The sequence below is a fragment of the Amphibalanus amphitrite genome, unplaced genomic scaffold (assembly GCF_019059575.1).
Source record: "Amphibalanus amphitrite isolate SeventyFive unplaced genomic scaffold, NRLGWU_Aamphi_draft 000655F_arrow, whole genome shotgun sequence".
Taxonomy (NCBI): domain Eukaryota; kingdom Metazoa; phylum Arthropoda; class Thecostraca; order Balanomorpha; family Balanidae; genus Amphibalanus; species Amphibalanus amphitrite.
This window is the reverse complement of record NW_024882149.1, coordinates 273558-292750: the sequence shown is the minus strand read 5'-3', so window position 1 is coordinate 292750 and position 19193 is coordinate 273558. Positions and strand designations below refer to the sequence as shown.

General features: G+C 47.6%; 1 protein-coding gene across 1 annotated transcript in view; it reads left to right on the top strand.

Moving 5' to 3' along the window:
• The window catches only part of LOC122364087 (5'-3' exoribonuclease 1-like), an 87918-nt gene extending 85200 nt beyond the window's left edge, over positions 1–2718 (top strand). The window contains exon 27 of the mRNA XM_043334151.1: positions 1030–2718. Within this exon, the coding sequence (XP_043190086.1) occupies positions 1030–1610 (581 nt within the window). The 3' untranslated portion in view covers positions 1611–2718. The remainder of the gene's footprint in view (positions 1–1029) is intronic.
• The last annotated feature ends 16475 nt before the right edge of the window (positions 2719–19193 follow it).

Genomic DNA, 19193 nt, shown 5'->3' with positions numbered 1-19193 from the left:
TTTTTGAATTTTTAGGGGTGAAAACCGCATTTTATGGAAATCCGAGATAGGCATTTTAAAGAACTCGTTGAGCGGCGTCTATTCATGTCCTTACTTTGCAATTTGCTTTAAACCCTGATTTTTGACGATTTTTTTTTTAACATTTACCGCTTTTTGACTGAAAACGCCATGTAGTTACATCACTAAAATCGATATATCTAAAAAAAAATTGGAATTTTTTTCTCAAAAATTGCACAGGAGACGTCAAATTGATGGGGGAGAAGGTATGCCAAGTTTCAAGTCGATAGCGTAAGCGGTTCATAAGTTATTCAAGAAAAACGGAGGGGGGGGGGTCGGATCCGACCCCCCCAGGCGGTCGCGGGTTAAGAATAGAGGAAAATTATTTTGGTCAATGCTTTATCTTCTTTACAGGTTTCGCCTGGTCAATAACCTATGAGCCATAAATGTTGGTCGCACATCGTGCAATTTATTTGAAGTGGGCTAATCTCCAAGTAAGTTGTAGATCAAGTTTCAAGTTTTTACGAGCACCTATGGTTCTGCAATCGATAGCCCTACGAACTATTACTGTCCCCAACAGCGGACTGTTTCGATAAGTCGTTTCTGGTTAAAGTGGTCGTGCCGCCAATCATGTGCTACTCAAAGCCTCCCCAAGGTTTGCAGTAAACCTGGTTGACCTTTCTGTTCGAACGCTACTTATTTCGTCAGTGCAAATTATGTTACTGCAAATTGGTTGTGCCTAGGTCCCAGCTTTATGACTGTGCAGTGAATGGTGCTCTCCAGACTGCCGGGACGGTGGCAAGTGCTGTTTAATTAACCGTGTGCGGTCCTAACGAGCCAGCCAGCCGGCGGTGACTGTGTTAACGTCTGGCCGTATCCGGGCCGGCGGCTGCCGCGGCGCAGGTGGCCGCTGTGACATTTATGGCGCAGGTGACTGATCTCCGGCTAATGGCGCTGACGGCGCGGCCAAGTCTCAGTGACGCGCCGCCCGGTGACAGGGACGGACTGACTGACGGGTGCTGTCTCCGGCAGGTGCCGACTTCCTGAACATGCTGCGCACACCAGTGCGCGCCACGCAGCCGCCGCCGGCCACCGGGGACATAACGCACAGCCTACTGCAGATGCTGGGACAGCCGGCCGGCGGCGCGGGCGGGCAGCCGGCGGCGGCAGGCAGGCAGCCACACTCGGCCGCCCCCGCCCCCGCCCCCGCCCCCGCCCAGAGTCACGGCCGGCCCAGGAAGTCGACCCACTCCGCCCCCGCCCCCGCCCCGGCCGGCCAGGGCGGCCGCTCAGCCGTGAACGGTGGCCGACACGGCGGCTTCGTGCCCATGCAGGTCACCAAGAAGGGCACGCCCAAGAAGGCGGAGCCGGGGGCGGCCGGCGGCGGGCGGAAGAAGCCTGTGGCCGGAGAGACCGCGCCCGCCGCCGCCGGGCCGGAGAAGGTCACAGCGCCGGCTGCCGCCAACGGGGCCGGTCCGTCCGCCGCTACGCCGGCCGCGGAGGGGCAGGCGGCCGCGGCCGACCAGCCGGGCGCGGCGCCTCCCAAAAAGCCGGCCGGACGCGCCCGCCTCTTCCGACGAGCGCCCAAAAATCGACTGGCGTGCAAGTTTTAGCGTGGAATAGTACGGGTGCCTGGGATGGGGCGCCTCAGGGACACTCTGGCTTTGGGCTCTGAGGAGTCCGTGGCGTGTTTTAGCTGAGCACAAATTGCTGACGAGAGGAAGGAAGGCTGCGGCGGTGAGAGGGAGGCCATATTTTATCAACACCAAAGGTACAATTAGTTTGATCAACTGACGAGATAACAAGACTAGTCTCGTTTGCCTGGTTCGCAATGAACCACTCAATCTGTTTTTCTTCGGTGTGTCTGTAGTAGAATAGGCCGTCCCGAACCGGACTCGGTCCTCTATTAACGCTTCAGAATGTGTATATAAAGCCGGAGCCTCGTTGAGGCGGTTGCGCGGCGCCGCGGGTCGTCGTCCTGGGCGGCCACGCGCCCGCTCCCTGCGGCGCCGGGTGAGGACAGGCTGTGCTGCTGATTGTGATGGTACCGTCACCACGGTCCGTGGCGTCACCGGCGGTCAGTTAGCGACATTGTCGGCACTGACGTGGTGTGCGGCCCTCGGCCACTCGGCGGATAGAGAGCTGTCGGTGCCGGAATGCCGCCGTGCGCGCCGCGGCGGAGCATGGCCTGTCACCGGCAGGCAGGGCCGCCCGCCGCGACCGGTGGCTCGTGCAGTGTGTACTTAGTGCAGAGTGGGCACCGCCCACCGCTGTTACGCGGCTGTGGACGCCGTGTAACGCAGTGTGACGACGTGACGCTGGCGTGATGTGAGGTGGCGGACAACCTGTGACGGTTCCGAGACGATAAACCGGACAACCTGTGACGGGTTCCGGGACAGTACAACACTCCCTAGCTCGGTCCGGGGCAGACTTGTCGGGTTGTAGTGTGATCTGTCACGTCTGGCCGGGCCACGTGCGCCCGTGTCTGGGCGCTCACGTGCGCCCGTGTCTGTGCGCTCCCGTGCGCCCGTGTCTGGGCGCTCACGTGCGCCCGTGTTTGTGCGCTCCCGTGCGCCCGTGTCACGGCTGGGCGACCTCCCACCGCCCCCCCCCCCCGAGCTGACCTCCGTGAGGTGCGGCCACACCGCCGCCGCTGCCGCTGGAGAGTACTCGCACACTGCCCACCGTCCGCCCGAAACCAATACACGACTGCGGCCCTCAGCTCGTCTGTTTGTACAGGGCCTCGGCTCGGGTCGGCCAGCAGCTCCTTCCGAATGCCGGGAGAAGTTGGCGGCGGCGATACGGCAAACGAAAGTAATTGGGTTTAGGACCGCAACAAAAACGAAGTATAGTGTGATTCGCGGAGTTTTCCGAGTTCGTAACCTGCTGATTCTAACTACTTTAGATGTGGACTTTGGGTGTACACTGAGATAGATGGATTATTTTCAGTGTCTGAATCCCGAGAATCTTCCGAGTATGTGCAGACTGGTACGGCAGACAGAGCGTGAATGCGTAGCTCTTCTAAGCTGTTAAGCTTATTGTTTCGTTTGTGTGACTCTTTCTTATATTTCAAGTTTAACGAGATCAGCCGCTAAACCACTTCGTTTAAAAATCTCCTTTGGTGAAAATAAGAAAGTCGCTGAAAAAAGGGAAACAGAAAAGGTCACTCCGGATGGTACGCTGCCTTTAAAGATGAGTTGCGCTGCTGGTTGGCTTGCTTCAACGACATGCGGAGCACAGCTAGCAAAGGTGCGCTCAGCGCTCTGGAGACTGTGCCTAATGTCTTTTGTCTATTTCCCAGTGGTAAAGCGAAACTTCCTCGGTCCGCGAAATTCGGGAGCCCTCCCTAGTGAGCTCAGTAAGATTGCTGATAATGGCTACCCTCTCTGGGCGTTTGAAGGTATAGACGCCCAAGCTCCCCTCCCCCCCCCCCCCCCCAGAAAGTTCGTCGGCAACTCGCAAAACTGTGTACGGAGTTCAATGACGCATGCTGTTGAAGAGTTCTACCTTTCCAGCGTCAAAGGTCAGGTTAAGTTGAAATAGCGCCGTCACGCTTTTAATGCAAGACTGTCCTGACTCCATTGGGTTTCGACTTTGCTTGATTCTCTGGTCTAAATAAAACCTTTAGATACAAGTTTGGGCCAGAGTGGGTTGTTAGAGCTTGATTAATATGGGCATGCATAAATTTCGTTGTCGGGACACTGAAGAAAGGTCTGTTATTGTAGTTTTTACTTTGCATATCTTTTTGGGACTAGGAAGGCAAACGTAGGTATCTGATAGATATAATTTATACGAAGTTGAGTGGGTATTCACGATAATGTCAAACGGCTTCTGTTGACATTATTGAGCTCCTGTGCGGGCCTGGCGAGTCCGTAAATTTTGTGATGATAGCGTTATAACTACGAGCTGAGATGGGCGCTTAATCTGTCAATGACGTTTTACGGCGCGTAATTTATCACCAAGCACATCGTAAATTATATCTCATAGTTACGATTAGGCCTGTTTATGATAAGGGCAGGTTATACATTTGTTAGATGATCTTATGTACCCTACCTACCAATATTTTAAAGGTATCCGCACATTACCAGACATATACCGTCAGCTACGAGTACAGTAAATAAAGGTATTCCGTCTAACGTGGAGACATCGAGCGTCCATGCTTTGCGCCCATGAAACCGAGCCCATGCTACGGAGTCGGAGGAGGCCAAAACTGAGCCTGACTCAGGGTCTCAGGGATGGGTTAGGAGGGAATACGAGGGCGTCTACGTGTGACCTCGGACCCGTCAAACCATCCCGTCAGGGTCAACCAACGCCATTACTGGGTAATACATACACTACACAGACTACACTGAAATGATGCTTGTACAATTACATCATTATGAACTTGTAGTGGACAGCGTTCAACAGCACTTGTAATGAACAACGTTTGTGTGCTGTGCACGGTGAAATGCAATGTCAAACAGAGACTGACGTGCGAGCTGTCTTCTTTCGGACGTTTTGCTGTCATATATCTCCGATCAATGGTCACATTTCGAACTCCATCCAAGCTCCATTCATATCGGCACTTTTCATCGCTCATGACAGTGTCAGTTGCACCCTGCTCGTAAAATTTACGCCTCTACTGGGTGGACCTCAGCTGAAAATAATCGCCCTGAAAATCGCGGCGCTGACGTCTGTTGAGCCCGCCCCTGTCGTCGGGCGCCGCTGGCCGCGTCGTTCGGATGGCTTTACGATCAGTTGAGCTGTCGTTAGGGGTACCTTCATGGTCCGACGGCTAAAGACCGAACGACGGCCTGCTGATCTGTAGGCTGCGGTCGCCAGCTGGATACGTGGCCTGATTTGGGATCAGAATTGCATGTGAAATGTGTCGCCATGGGTATACCTGTATGTACAGTATACCTACATAGTCATGCCGTATTTGAAAAAAAAAAATGCTGACCACCAGTTAGAATCATAGGAACGATGCAAGCGGTACTTTCCAGTTTCCCCCCACCCTAAGCATTACAATTATTGATGTTATTCGTCTATATTAAAAATAACACTCGCAATGTCATATTTTCGTGACCCTTTCGTGACCAGTCAGGCAGATACGGTATCATCACGGCCTTGTTCCTAAGTTAGAAGCGCATGCTTTAAAGACACTACCTAGCGATGGCTTTACAAATATTCTAAAAGGCAGTGGTCACCAGTCGCCTAGTGATCAGGTGCTGATCGATATGAGATGCCTTACCATATACCTAAAAGTCCTTCTCCGCAAACAGCTGATGCATACCTACTGAATTTACTTTACTGTAGGTCAGGTCGGATTCGCTGTAGCTCTCACATCTGGAAAGGAAAACGCATACTGCATTCATCAATCACATGTGTAGCGATTTTACTTCTTCTGGGCTTCTGACGAGTACTAAGGATTAAAGAAAGAATTAAGAAAACCACGAGGCGTCCCGCGTCAGCCTCACCCGTGCAGTGCCTTTTCAGCGCTGTGGTGGCGTGCCGTCGCGCGGCGGCAGCTAGTGGGAAGGTAGACTGTGCCGCCTGACACGCCGCCATTGCGGGCTAGCCTACCAGCGCAGAGCCGCCGCTACGGTATGCGCTGAGCGCACAGCAGGCTCCCGCCGCGGCGTCCGCGGTCTGTGTTATGGGTAGTCGGGAAGTTAAATATCGGGTGCATGTCCGTCAATAAAGGAGGTCGATAAAAATACATCATGGGTGAATGCGAGCCTGCCTGCGCCGTTACCTTTGCCTAACATAACTTTCCCGAACCTTTTGGGAATATGGTTATATATTGGATATTCAGATTGGATGATTTTGAACATACGGAGAGGCATCCTAGAATATCACCTGGCTGCCTCTCCTCATAAAGCAACTTCTATTGCAATAAGTAACTGCTTAACAAGTGAACAAGATGTGTAGTGCGAAAATTAAAAATGCATGCTATATAGTGATGTATTTCTGTTGTCGAAAAGAAAGCTGATCCGGGCAGATGTTTATCATCTGAGCTGAAGGAATTCAACTTCACCAAGGCTCACCCAATCCTACTGAAAAAGAAACAAACGTCTTTTCTCATGAGATCCAAATTAATAATGTAGCTATAAAGCCATTGACGACCATGAGATACATCACCTGTACCTATCCTCGCTCCGTCTTGTGGTGGAAATGAGCCGATGTCATCAGCATTAGCGAATTTATCGGCGATCCGTCTAATCGAGTAATATCCCGAGAGAAAGATTTGTAACAGCCGTACAGGCAGGAGGAAATAAGAAACTTTTACACAGCAACGTGACCTTCGTCGTTATTGTCCATTGGAAAACTGCACACGTCAGCCATAGGCTGCTGAACGGAAGGTTTCATCAGGGCAGTTTATTGCAGCTTCTGGGAGTTCAGAGATCGCTTAAGTCAAAAGTGTATAAGGTACTTAGTACTTACGTGTAATTAGGGGATGACCAGCATCAGCCTTCCTTGTCTTGGACTGATCCACATGACAATGACTGTGTAATAACTAATCACAGAGTATGTGTGATTAACTGTGGTGGTGCATAGGCGGCGGAACGGGAAGGGCACCGGGGCACCGTGTCCCCCTTTGATTTCGGCATTTTAACATTAGCCCTATGGGCGTTGCATGGAAAGAATAGGATCAAAAGTCGGCAGTGCCCCCCCCCCCCCTCATTGAAGGTGTTCCGCCGCCACTGTGGTAGTACACAGCTGAAATGGGACTACATGCTGCCAATACCAACCAGTGCACTGTGCAGTGACCAAAGATCAAAAGCATGCTCGGAGCGCGGACCTATATCGCTCCGTGCGGACCGAGGGCTCTTGACGTTTTTATTATAATATAAAATGCATTTATTTTCCAAGGAAGTGTAGCTTGTTTCACCGTAGCCAACGGATCCCACTTTACGGATGCTTCCTTCGTTATAAAAGGGACCTGTTGCCGAGGGAATTAGACGATGGCGCTGAAAGCTATTGCACTTGAGCCGTATTTCACCTTGTTCGTGCGTCTAGTGCACGGCTGGCTGAGACCCGTCTCAATACCGCCATTTGAGAACTGTATATTGGCTGCGACCTACAGATATCCATGCTGCGTTATTTGAGCACCCTTTAATACCGCGCCGGAGATGGCAGAGCGTCCGAGCGGACCGGTATCTAATACCGAGCGGCGCCGTCGACACAAAGGATGCCCCCGGGGCTCGTCCTGCACGGTCGGCGGCCGCACCGAGCCGCTATACCCCGCCGGCAGTGATCAATGTGCGCAGTGCACCGTCGGTCAGCTACAATAGACGGAGCGGGACTTGGTATCGAACGCAACATACCTACCTGGGGATCTTGTCTGTGCGCCACCTTCGGACTTCTATGCCCAGGATTCATGTGCGCATAACTTGAGGCATAGACCTCTACAGAGGTCTATGCTTGAGGTATTAGGTACTTGTAATAGGTATGCAATGGAAATGGTTAATTGAAGAAACGCCCAGGTCTGGATAATAACTAGTGGAAAGCCGGCTCGTAAATGAAATCAACTTCTCAAAACCTTTGGTCAAAGACCCATTACGCCAGCATATCTAAATGAACAGATATCTTCCTGCTGATCTTCTTCCCTTTCCAGACGTCGCAAAGGTATGTAAATCAGGAAGTTTGGCGAGTTTTTATCCAGCGTTCCCTGCAATACGCTCACCACACGTTCACTTGCCTCGTCGCTGGAGCGAAACGCATCCATCTCTGTACACCAAAACGAATTGATTAATTAATGGTGTATTTATTTTTGGGTCTGGTCATTTTGTTATCACGTTTTTCTGCTTATAAGGCCTCGGTGACCTCCTGATCGGTCCTTCGGTCCTTCCCAATTTCCATACAGCAGATGCACGCAGGTCCAATTGGGCAGCAGCGGCACTCGCAGTTCTGCAGTTTTGCCCCATCGTCTTACATACTTTCACCATCCTTTCCGTATCCTTACCCTTGTAATATGTGTTTTCATATTTGTATCATATACACCGTCACCCCGGCTGAAAAGCCACAAGTTATGCATGTGGATGTTGTAGTGCACAAAAGAATGCACTCAGAGGATGGACGTCATCGCTGGACACTATTTTTTGGGGGGGATGGATTGTCGGAACAAAATTGATTTTCGCTGCAACAGCGAAATAGACGAGACATAACGCAGGTATATAAATGTTTGTACTTATATGACATGAGTATTCTAAAAAATTGCAGATCTTTATACTTTGTGCTTATTGCTTGCCAGAAACTCTGTTCCGACATCCTCAGGGGTGCAAATTCCGAAAACTTTATAATACCAAGATCATCTTGTTGTATTTCAGCGTCTTGTTTTTAATTTACTCATGATCTGCGGTTATTTGGCCAACGCTGACGTATAGGCTGTGACGTCGCAAAATCAGTCATACATCAACCTAAAATAAAAGCTAAACATAAATGTCGCAAATGGTGTATAAATTATTTTCATTGAAAAGGGTACACGGAGTTTTACGTCAATAGCGTATAGTTGGTTTTTCAGTTATGTATCTATCGTGAATAATTTGCAAGGAGGCGTTTTGCAACTGTCATTGCTATTATGACAGGTGATACTGCCACCGAGACTAGGTCGCGACGTGACGCTCAGCATAGCATTACGCTAAAAGCCTTTTCTGATGTTGTCTTAATTGGAACCGAAGTGTTGGAAACCGGGATGCGTATATATTGCCTCCGGTTTGACGTCAGTTGCCGCCGAGCATATAAGTATATCTATTTTCCCGATACGTCTTTATATAGTTAGGTCCATGAACGCTCTGCACTACTGACGTTTATGTCGATCGGGTTTCAGCCATCATCTGTTATTAGAGCTCCAATGCCCTCAGGGCGGGGAACGACCTGGGCTGGATCCGCACACCGGCCATCTCGATACTGATTGAATTATACTGATATAGAGCTTCGCTGGAGGACCAGGAGCGTCGCTCGTCAGGGAAGGCAGCGAGCTTTCTAAGTTTGAGAAACCCGGGAGGTATGGGCCGGTTTTGTGAAAAGGCAATTTTCTTCCAGTGGGCAGTGGCTATAGACCTGGTTTTTCACTCTGTGTACGTGAAATTGCCTTTCGGCTGTAAAGTGTGCCTGATATTATGCATCTGGGATAAACTATTTTGTATCGAGATTACTTTAAATAAATCATGCGCTTTTTCGATCAATCAAAATACACCGGGAGGTATGGGCCAGGGCCCGGGATGTATGGGCCGGTGCTATGTTTCATATTCTTTTCTCGACTTTGAGAATAATACTCGTAGCTGGGCTCTACCTTGAGCTCGCTTAGAGCCCAGGAACTGCATAAGCGGCCAGTAGCTTACTTCATGGAGGTCACTTGGGATATGTATTTTGGTAAGCTCTAATCATGTTCCCTGAAATAAGACAAATAATATTTCTATGTTCGAATGCAATTTGTACTTAAATTTTCGACCTTGTGCGACAAAAATAAAACTTATTGAAGGGGGTATTCAATGACGGCATCATTTTATTGATTTAGGATTACCGGGGGTGGGTGGCCCGAACCTCCCGGCAAGGACGCCAGAATGCGCGTAGCATCTCCGCTCATAATCTTGCGGGCAAGAAAGCTTCAAATTGTCTATCCAGTCTTACTTTGCATGCTTTAAACTTGATTTTAGTGATGGCCTGACATAATAAAACGAACCTGGTTCAAATTTATCACGAATTTTCTGTATGTACCGCATTTTAATCAAAGAGGGCAAAAACGCATTATCACCGCCCTATGCCAAAGAAGACTGAGGAAGATTTTTGGAAATCACGAGGGTTGTATAACGAGATGGCTGCTACCAGTTTACGCGGTCAAATGTGTAAAAATGCGTAACACTTCTTCAAAACTGCGATGGCCCATACCTCCCGGGGCCCATCACCCTAGTCTCCCATATGTAATAAGAGATCGCTTCACACGATTTGACGGTGAGCATCTGATTGGGATCGAAAATCACCAAAATAGCGTACTTAGACCTAGTAAACTTAGAATATGACCAGATGACTCATGAACATCAATATGATGTTCAATACAACTTATGAAGACGTTGAAACGATACCATCCAAGTCTATCGTTGGGAGCTGTTGGTGAGGCCCCTCCGGCTTCCCCTCCCCCCCCCTCCGCTCGACTCCCCGTCGACTGTGCAGTTACCAGGGCGGGCCGTTTTCACCGTCGCCGGGCCTCCCGGCGACATGCAGGATCGATGTCTCGCTCTACCACTGCAGTCAGCCGTCCGAACCCGTCTGCGTCCCATTGTGACACTGCAGTCGCCAGGTGGGCCGGGAAGCACCGCACGGCCGCGCCGGCCGGCAGTAATTCCGGTCAGCGAGGCGATATCGAGAGCGGAGCAGTGGGAAACCGCGGCTGATTAAGTGGCGGGATTATGGATTATCGTCAAAGAGGCGGCTGTTTGACGGGGCTGACCCGCGGAGTTGGTGGTTAACTTGGAACTTATTTTTGGAAGGCTATCAAAGAAGTGTCGAAACTCCATTACGAATGTGGACGTAAGACTTATTGCTAGCTCTAAATGGACTAATTTGGTAGTATTTGGTGAACGGCAGTCTTTGTTCGGAGATACCGTACCATTCAAACACACCGCCAGTGATTAGGTCTCTGCCTCTTTGCAATGTCAGCTTTGTTGGCTTTGAGAAAAATTGATCACTTGTTTTCACATTCTATGTGTATGTTACACACAATTGGTTCCCAAAAGCTGTAGAAGAAGAAAAAATTACGTGCGAAGGTCCAAGCCGGTTTAAGGCGGCACAGTACACCGAGTGGTCAATGGCGCTGACCAATGGAACATTGTCCAATGTCCACCCGTGCATGTTCGCTCGATAGCCTGCCGGACCCCGGACTGGACGCTGAAATATCGGCCCCCTACATGGGCCTGTCGTTGGGATTAAATCGACGCTCTCAGTGGCTATTTCCCCACAGAGTGTCTCCGTAAGTCAGCTGTCTCTGCCACATGGCGTTTGTGAACAGCTGCTCGTTTGTAGCCAGGAAAGAATAAAATAAAATAGTGCAGCAGTCTAACCATAGCACACATTAGCGGCAACGCAAATTACTGCAATCACCCCACCCATTAGCGGTTGAGTTAGATTTAACAGTTTACACACACAAATAAAATGAAGATTAGGTATGCACGCCGATAATAGGTCCGTTTAACGGAAATGGAGACTTTTGGAAAATGCACTCTCAGAGTATAAAACGATGATCTATGAGTTCGACCTTATTTTCAGCAGATTTCACAAGACCAAGAAAAATCATAAAGCGATGCTGAATATACCTGTTTTGGACAGGCAGGAACAAAAGAAAGTTCAATAACTTGTTGCCATTTGACACAGTACCGATTGCCATAATACGTAGCCGTCGCTGCAAGGCACATAAAAGACAAACAAGCTTTTAAGGCTAGTGCACACACGCGTCTATTTTTCTTAGAACTTGGCCGTGATATGGTGTTTCCGAAGTTTCTAAGAACGAAAACAAGGCGTATTCTTTAAAAAGTCCTTTTCGGTGTGAATGTTTTCCCAAAGTTTAGAGCAGTATTAGGGTAACTATTTCATTTGACTGACAAGCCCTAACTGCGCCGTTCAACACGAATTCAGAGCCTAGCACACACAGCACGCTAACAAGATGGAAGTTTCACACAGGATATTTGGCCAGACCTGACGATTGGAGATCAATCAATGCGGGCAAACGAGGCCAGGGTCGCTGAAAGGCTTACTGCATTGACAGTTTAGACGCTCCGGCTGAAATGTGTCTATTTAGTAGAGATATAGTGCGAAATGTCACGTGTGTTTACCAGCTGCACGGGAATTGCGGTAAGCCGGTACACTCAATTACTTCTGTTTACGCTGATTAGCCGTCGAACTAAATTATTTGCGGGTGAAGGCATGATGAGACAAAATGATTATTTTGCAGTTACAGCAGGCGGTCACGACTAATTACGTATAATGCGTATATTATTTTTGAATGGAATGGTCCAAACATAGTTATATTTCTGATCAGCTGAACCCTATTCAGGGTGGGCTATGACGGGTCCGGTTTCGGGCGAGAGCCTTCCCCCCTCCTCATCAGATATCCAAAGATCATGCATCGGAGCGACAAATGGAAAACGGGGCTTGATAATTCGTTGAAAGACCTGCAGCTTTTGTTAAAAGCACTTTCGGGTCACCTCAATACTGCCTCTTTCACGACAGAATATTGGGCACCCATTTTATTACACAAAAGCAAAAGTACATGTCAATACTGCAATAGGGCCACGTCAATAGGGTAACGTCAATACTGCCACCTTCACGACAGAATATTGGACACCTACACTGTAAAAAGTATTGACGAGCTATGTGTCAAAACAAGGGTCTCGAAACAGTCACCAGGTTGTCAATGCTTTCGGTACCTACCACTTGACTAGTTACCGCTTAGTTAGCTTACAGGCTGAGAACTATCCAGATCGTTATGATCCGGTATTGTAATGATACCCTAGGTGTATACCTTTGTTTTGAAGTGCTGAATTAATTATCAAGGTTGTTTGACGTTTGTTTTCGCCCCAATCCGAAACGAGGAAGACCCTCATCAAATTATTAGGTGAAAGCCAGCCTCAGGATGATCAAAATACTAGGGGTAGTTTTGTCATAGTAATCTGTGAAGGGTGAGGAACAAACCGTAGCAATGCACTCGTCACTAAACCAGCCTGAGATTATCCGCCAGGCAGCTGCTGCGTTTCCCTACTTGCTGAATCATGTTTGCAACTTTCCATTTCCAGACACTTTTTACGGCGAATAAATTGTTGGGTTATTTGGAAGGTGAATGACAATTTTATTTCTATGAGTCAATACATTTGTATTTCCGATTGCGCTAAAACTTTTTTTATCGTTTGCGGTAGGTTTTTATTGTTCGCAATAAAGTTGCGCACCTGTGAATCCTTCACTTAATGCGTTCCCGGCTTCCCGGCGCCAGTTGCGCTGTGCCGTGCCGCGTTCGGTCGGGGGTGCGCGCGTCTGTGAAGTGCGAGTGTTTATCATTGGGCAAACCTGTATCGTTTCCATTTGTGCAGTGTCTAGTTACGAAGAATTGCTTGGCGATATGACCTGCAGTGATTGACGTTCTGATTCAATAACTTGCCATAAGCCATTATTCTCAACCAAATCGCGCAGAGACGTTTGCAAAGTTGTCGGGGGGGGGGGGGGGGACAAGAGCGATTTTAAATGAATTGCTCTCCATGCAGTGCAATAGGACTTAGGTTTAATTTTTCGAAAGTTGTGGAGCCGCCCCCGGTGTCCGGCCTGGCCAACTCTCTCAAGAACCGACAGCTAACGGAACACTGAAGTTTCACTACGACGATTTCCGCCAAAGTGAAGAAAAGGCAAGTGCAAGAAGTACAAAACTTCTCTTGGTAATCAAAACTTAGGTTTTGCAAATTCCAAACCCTAAGTCACTACAACTGTGGATATAAATAAGCTGGTTATTGACGGCCAAGCTCTGGCCAATCTGAGGTTCAGACCTATCATCAAGTTCATGAGGCATGGCTGCGGTTGGGCGGCTCACGGGCTCCACTGCATAGGCTCAGACAGGTACTCTACAAAATGTCTTCTGTGTTCTTAGGTTCAGATCTATCGATAGGTATGTGCAATGTGCATGCTTCTGATTCGATTGATAACTGTAAACGGGCGCTGGAAGTGAAAGGTTCGCTATATACGAAAGGTGCATTGCAAGAAAGCACATTATTTCAGAAATACACTTTCATTTTATCTTGAGCGTTTTTTGGAATGGACCGGATGAATTCGTCATCAAACTGGTAAGGGATTTCGTTTGAAGACCACCGATATTTAATAATATGATGGTTTTCAAACGAATTCGCTGGCAAATTCGATGACTGGATCGGGCGGCGTAGGATCTGCTGGTCATCTGACTATGGGTTGATAAGGGCCTAGTTTGGACCTAGTTTGAGCTTCATTCGTTAAGTAGGAACAAGACGATGCTTCTTTTCAACATCGTCACTGAACAAGCCGCCCTCGTTTTGACATTGTTTTTCGTTATCATTGTTACTAGGTACTTTGTTATCATACACAGCATTAACGAGGACCTGCTTCCAAAACAAGGCAGAAACGCTCCAGCTATTTTTGGGACGTGGTAAAAACTAACCGACACCTGGTAACTGTCATCTGACGAACACAAAACAAGCCAGGGGCTCGCAGCGTGTGTCAAAAGTAGGATGCAAAACTAGTCTGTACCCCCGACATTTAGCGTTGAGAATCATTTGACGAGGGGCTATTTAATATTTTTTACAGTGTATTTTATCATACACAAGCACCAGTGAACTCAGCAGGTCAAGGCGCGTTGAATGATATACTTTTTGCTTGCTTAAGTGTACTTAAAATTTTCCTAATTATTCAGTAAACTTTAATCAATTAATTAAGTTCAAGTTAACCAACTTGCATCATATCGCATATCATTCGATTCGGCTGATCACCAGGAACACAATGACACCATTTTTTAAGCTCCAGCGTCATTGTGTGCCAAGTTATTGGCAAAAAAACGTCATTTGACCTCAGTTGACCTCATTTGACCTGACCCATGGATAAGTACACCAAAAAAGAAGCACCAAGCATGCTGTTAAGTCATGTGGTTTCAAAGCACAAAAGTGATAGAACGAAGCGGGTATCTCCAGTATTTTCCGAATTGAATATTTTCACATAGGCTTTACATTACGACGCAATGACCTCTAACTGACCTCAGGTCAGTGACATCACAAAAACCGAACTATATGCTATACAGCTCGGTGAACTTAGCACATCCTTCAAGTTTGAAGGAAATCAGTCCAAAACTGTGAGTTGGACAGGTGCATAAAGAAAATTGAAATTTGACCATCATCTTGTACCGGTTTTTCTGACCTGGTGACCTGGCCCAAGGTCAACCGGACCGGAAATTATCAGGTCATATGTAAAAGGGCTGCCCAATAGGCTGTGCCGATTTTTCACGCTATTTTTGAAAAACCTTAGGGGGATGGGGGTCACATCGACCCCCCCCCCCTGCCAGGGCGAGGGTTAAATCGGAAATATTTAATATCAAAGTTGCAGCACTTGGATTCAGAGGTGTTAATGCATTTGAATGCCCCTCTGACTTTGTGACATCAGCGCAGACCTAGCGATTTTTAAATCTTATACTAAAAGAGACAACTGTTACAGTGATGGTATATTACCGCCTTGCGCGCAACATATATGTCGCACTTTTGAGATACCAAATTATTAAAAGACGTCATAGGGATAGGGGATGCCCCAAAACCAAAAGTATATAAATAAATGTCTGATACCATTAAAAACAGTTAACATTTTTTCGGTGAACTTTGGTAGATATTCACTTTTGCTCTTTCCGAACCACGGTATATCAGTTTTGTGCCACTTCATTAACCTTTTAAGGTGGGAGGTTCCTTTAACCTAAATCACAGCAACAGTTGTCTTCACAATTGTGCTTTGACCAGTTTTTCGATATCTGCTTCTTCTCGCACCTCAAAGCTAGGAAAATTCCCCACAAGTCTTCCCCCTTCAAGCCTTCCCCCACAAAAACAAAAAACAAAAACAAAAACAGACATAGGCATAGTTCTCTGTATCACTGTGTATACAGGTTTATGTCAGAAAAGGTCAGTAAAAAGTGCCTACAAGCACGATGTGGATGAATATGAGCTCCAATATGGGGCGGACTGTGAGCCCGCTCTGATTTGTTTGAGGTGCAGTGTGGCTCAGAACCTACACCGCTCTGTCGTCGGCTGAAACAATGCTCTGGTATCGACAAACGTTGGTGTCAATAGGTGTCTATTCGTACTGATTTCATTATGAAGTGCTTAGCGTACCGCGTATACATATATCGTCACACAGCTGCTAGCCGGTGCGATATTAAATCATGATTATAAAGGTGAGACGACCAAACGAGACAGCAGCCGAGGGTGGCTTTATTCTCACAATAAAACATAATAACGCGCCCAAGGAAGTAGGTTAGCCGTTGATAAATATCCCGCAGCAGCAGACAATCACCACCAATGGTAGACTCTTCACAGCGATACGACCCTCAAGGATCCGCCCGGCCTGATTCAGCCTCATCCCGTATGACAAAATATGCCCGTATTGCGCCGTTACTGTTATATTTAAAGCACCTCTGTGGATAGCTATCAGCCTGTTTCTAAGAATTCAGTACCGAGCCGAGTTCTCGTCAGAATGGGCACTGCATGGCTGCCGGCATCTTTTCACCGAGCAAGATCGCGGGACCGAAGCCATCGCTGCTACGTGCCGGCAAAACACCTGTAAGAACGTGTACACGTATGCATGCATGCATGCATGCATGCATCCGTGTATGTAATATACAATACTGAACGAGGCCGGTGTAAATAAATTTTCAAGACCGAGGTCCTTACTGAATTTTTGAACGAGGCCGAAGGCCGAGTTCAAAAATCAGTACCTAAGGACTGAGGTCTTGAAAATTTATCACCGGCCGAGTTTGGTATGTATTTTACTGTATGCCAACGATAAAATAATTGTCTAGACCGAAGCTCTTAGCCATTTTTTGAGCGAGGCCATCCCAAAATGTTGACTTGGTAATTCGTTTTTGACCGTGGTCACTTTGCTTACACCAGTTATTACCACACCCCTCAGGCTAATGTATTTGAATAGGCCAGGCATACAGTAACACGCACATGCACATGTATGTAAGCATCAGTGGCATGAATTGTACAATGCGTATCTGTATTACACCATGGGTTGATTGGCTTGCTCCCCTTGCGGCTTGCCTGTTGATTGGCTTTGCACTGTCCTGTGCTGACTGACCTGCCGATCAAAGCCTCAGAGACGTGGCTTCAAGGAACAGTTAACGCCGTGGCTTCAGTGGCCACGGCCGCCCTCACGAGACGGGCTGGTTTTGCCTGCTGAGTGCGTGGGAGGGCAGATATAAGGGACGCTGGAGCGCGTACTTCTCATGACGACGCCTAAACATGCACATACATGATCATAGGCGACGTGCAGCTCGTTTTCCGTAAGGTGTTATTTCTGGGATCGGACGGGTGATAAAATTACCTTTGTAAGAGCGGTAAGTACATTGCAAGTCCCTGGAAGGCTTCAGTGGCCACGGCCGTCAGTGTCAATACAATTATCCTCCTATTGGAAGCACCTTTGATCCACCTTTCAGAGCCCTCGCAGCAGATTCGTGCAATGGCCGGAGAGCGGATGTGCTGTGCCCGTTGTACGGCTGTCCTTTGACCATAAATAATCAGCGGGTTCAGGATATGTCGCGGTTGCGGCCACACAATCTTTCTTCACACCTAATTTGTTATGTGCCATTCATTTCTGCACGAAAAGAAATAACGAGTTAAATTCCAACGACCACGTCTATAGCATTAGAGTTCCGACTTCTTCCCGTAACAAAACGCCGTTTCAATATCGTGCCGGTGATGCATCGGCTAGATATCCGTGCTTTGACGTCCGTTCGAAGTTGACAGACCTTGATCCGGATTAACCGTAACAAATGAGTCGAGAAGCGCCAGTCAGCCGCGCAGGCCCCCATGCTAGTTAGACTTCAGGAGCACACCGGGCGCTGGTAGTCTGCTGTGCTGTAACGATACATCGCCTGGCTAAACGATATAAGCAGCAGCAACAGCAGCAACTTTATAGTTGCCGTGTCACCTACAGCCCGGCGAGGATTAATGGTGGTGCAACGGTGGGTAATGGCAATTAATGGTGTAATAAACAACGCCATTTACTGGAATGACATAAGCTGTATCGCAAAGGCAGCTTGCACACTGCGCAGTTATGGTGAACTAAGAAATGGTACAAAAAGTACGTCGGAAACATTACGCGAAGTTCCGATATTTAGGTACGCTGGGTTTATGAATTTATAAACAAAGACCATTTGTATGGCTTCCAGTCATCTTTTCATATTGTGTGCTATACCTACCCTTTCACTATTACGTCATGCTGGTGTCTGACAGATGTAAGCTTCTTGTTTTTTTTTTGTTGTTGTTGAAAAGAAAAACAGATTATCTAGGTAAGCTTCACAATGACGTTAAGATTAGGTACCATTTCTTCAAGCCAGGTCTTCAATGTTGCTGACTATTTCGTTTAATTCCTTTGCATGTTTCGGTGTAGTCAGTAGTGCATCATGGACGCAGACTTTCAGTAGAAGTTTCAACAGAAGTAGAAGTTTCCAGTTAAAGGGACTATCCCACCTTTAACATGGGGTTTGAGCTGAGATAGCCAAGTTTGCGGCGAGGTTCAGAAACCACTATCTATCTAGGCTGCAACCACCGCGGCCTCTTGGTGTTGAAGAAATTCGTTCCTTTCATTTGAAAATGGGCCTTGTACAAGGCCCTATCTTCAACATGGAGCGACCGTTAGTGTGACGTCACCTCGTTTTGTCATTCTGATTTAAATGGGTTTGTTCGTTGAAAAATCGCTTAAAACTTGGTCTGAACTTTGTTGTGGTGCCTACAGAGTAAAAAGAATCAGCTTTATGACAGTAATGTGGCCTGGGGAAGGAGGTAATTTTGGGCTGTGACGTTACATATTTGAAAGTTTGTGTTTGGAATATGGGAAGCCTAAGATGTTTAATGAAAAATAAATGCCAGAACCGTGTTCCTGGTCATCCAATCTATGAAGTCGGGCACAATTTAACTGGTTTTAACAACATTTTAGAAGGTGGGATAGTCCCTTTAAGCCGACGACGTCTTAGGTGATAAAAGGCATTAATTGCGTCGGTTTGTCAACAATTACTGCTGTCTTTACTAATCAGTAATGAACCTGTATGTAAATTGGTACATACATTGATTTTATTTGATGCGGTTGGGATTTATAGTAATTAGCAATGACAGCAGACGAAAACCATTTAATTAATTTGATAGATAGCAAGGAGTGAAAACGCAGTAACACATGAAAGAATATGCATCAAAAGTCAAGAAGCTAATTGTTGTGTTGCCTCTTCGCTGTGGCCTCGTGAGAGGCGGGCGGCCGAAAACAATCACCGGAACTGCCGGACCTGTATTCTGGCCGCCGCACAACAAGATGCCAAAAACCCACGTGACCAACGCCTACGCCGCCATTACCGGAAGTCCACCCCGGACTTAGTAGTGGGCCGATGCCGGTGACTAAACACGAGACGAGAGGGCGGTGAGCGTTCTTACAATCGTAGTGCCTATCAAATAAGAAACTAAGCA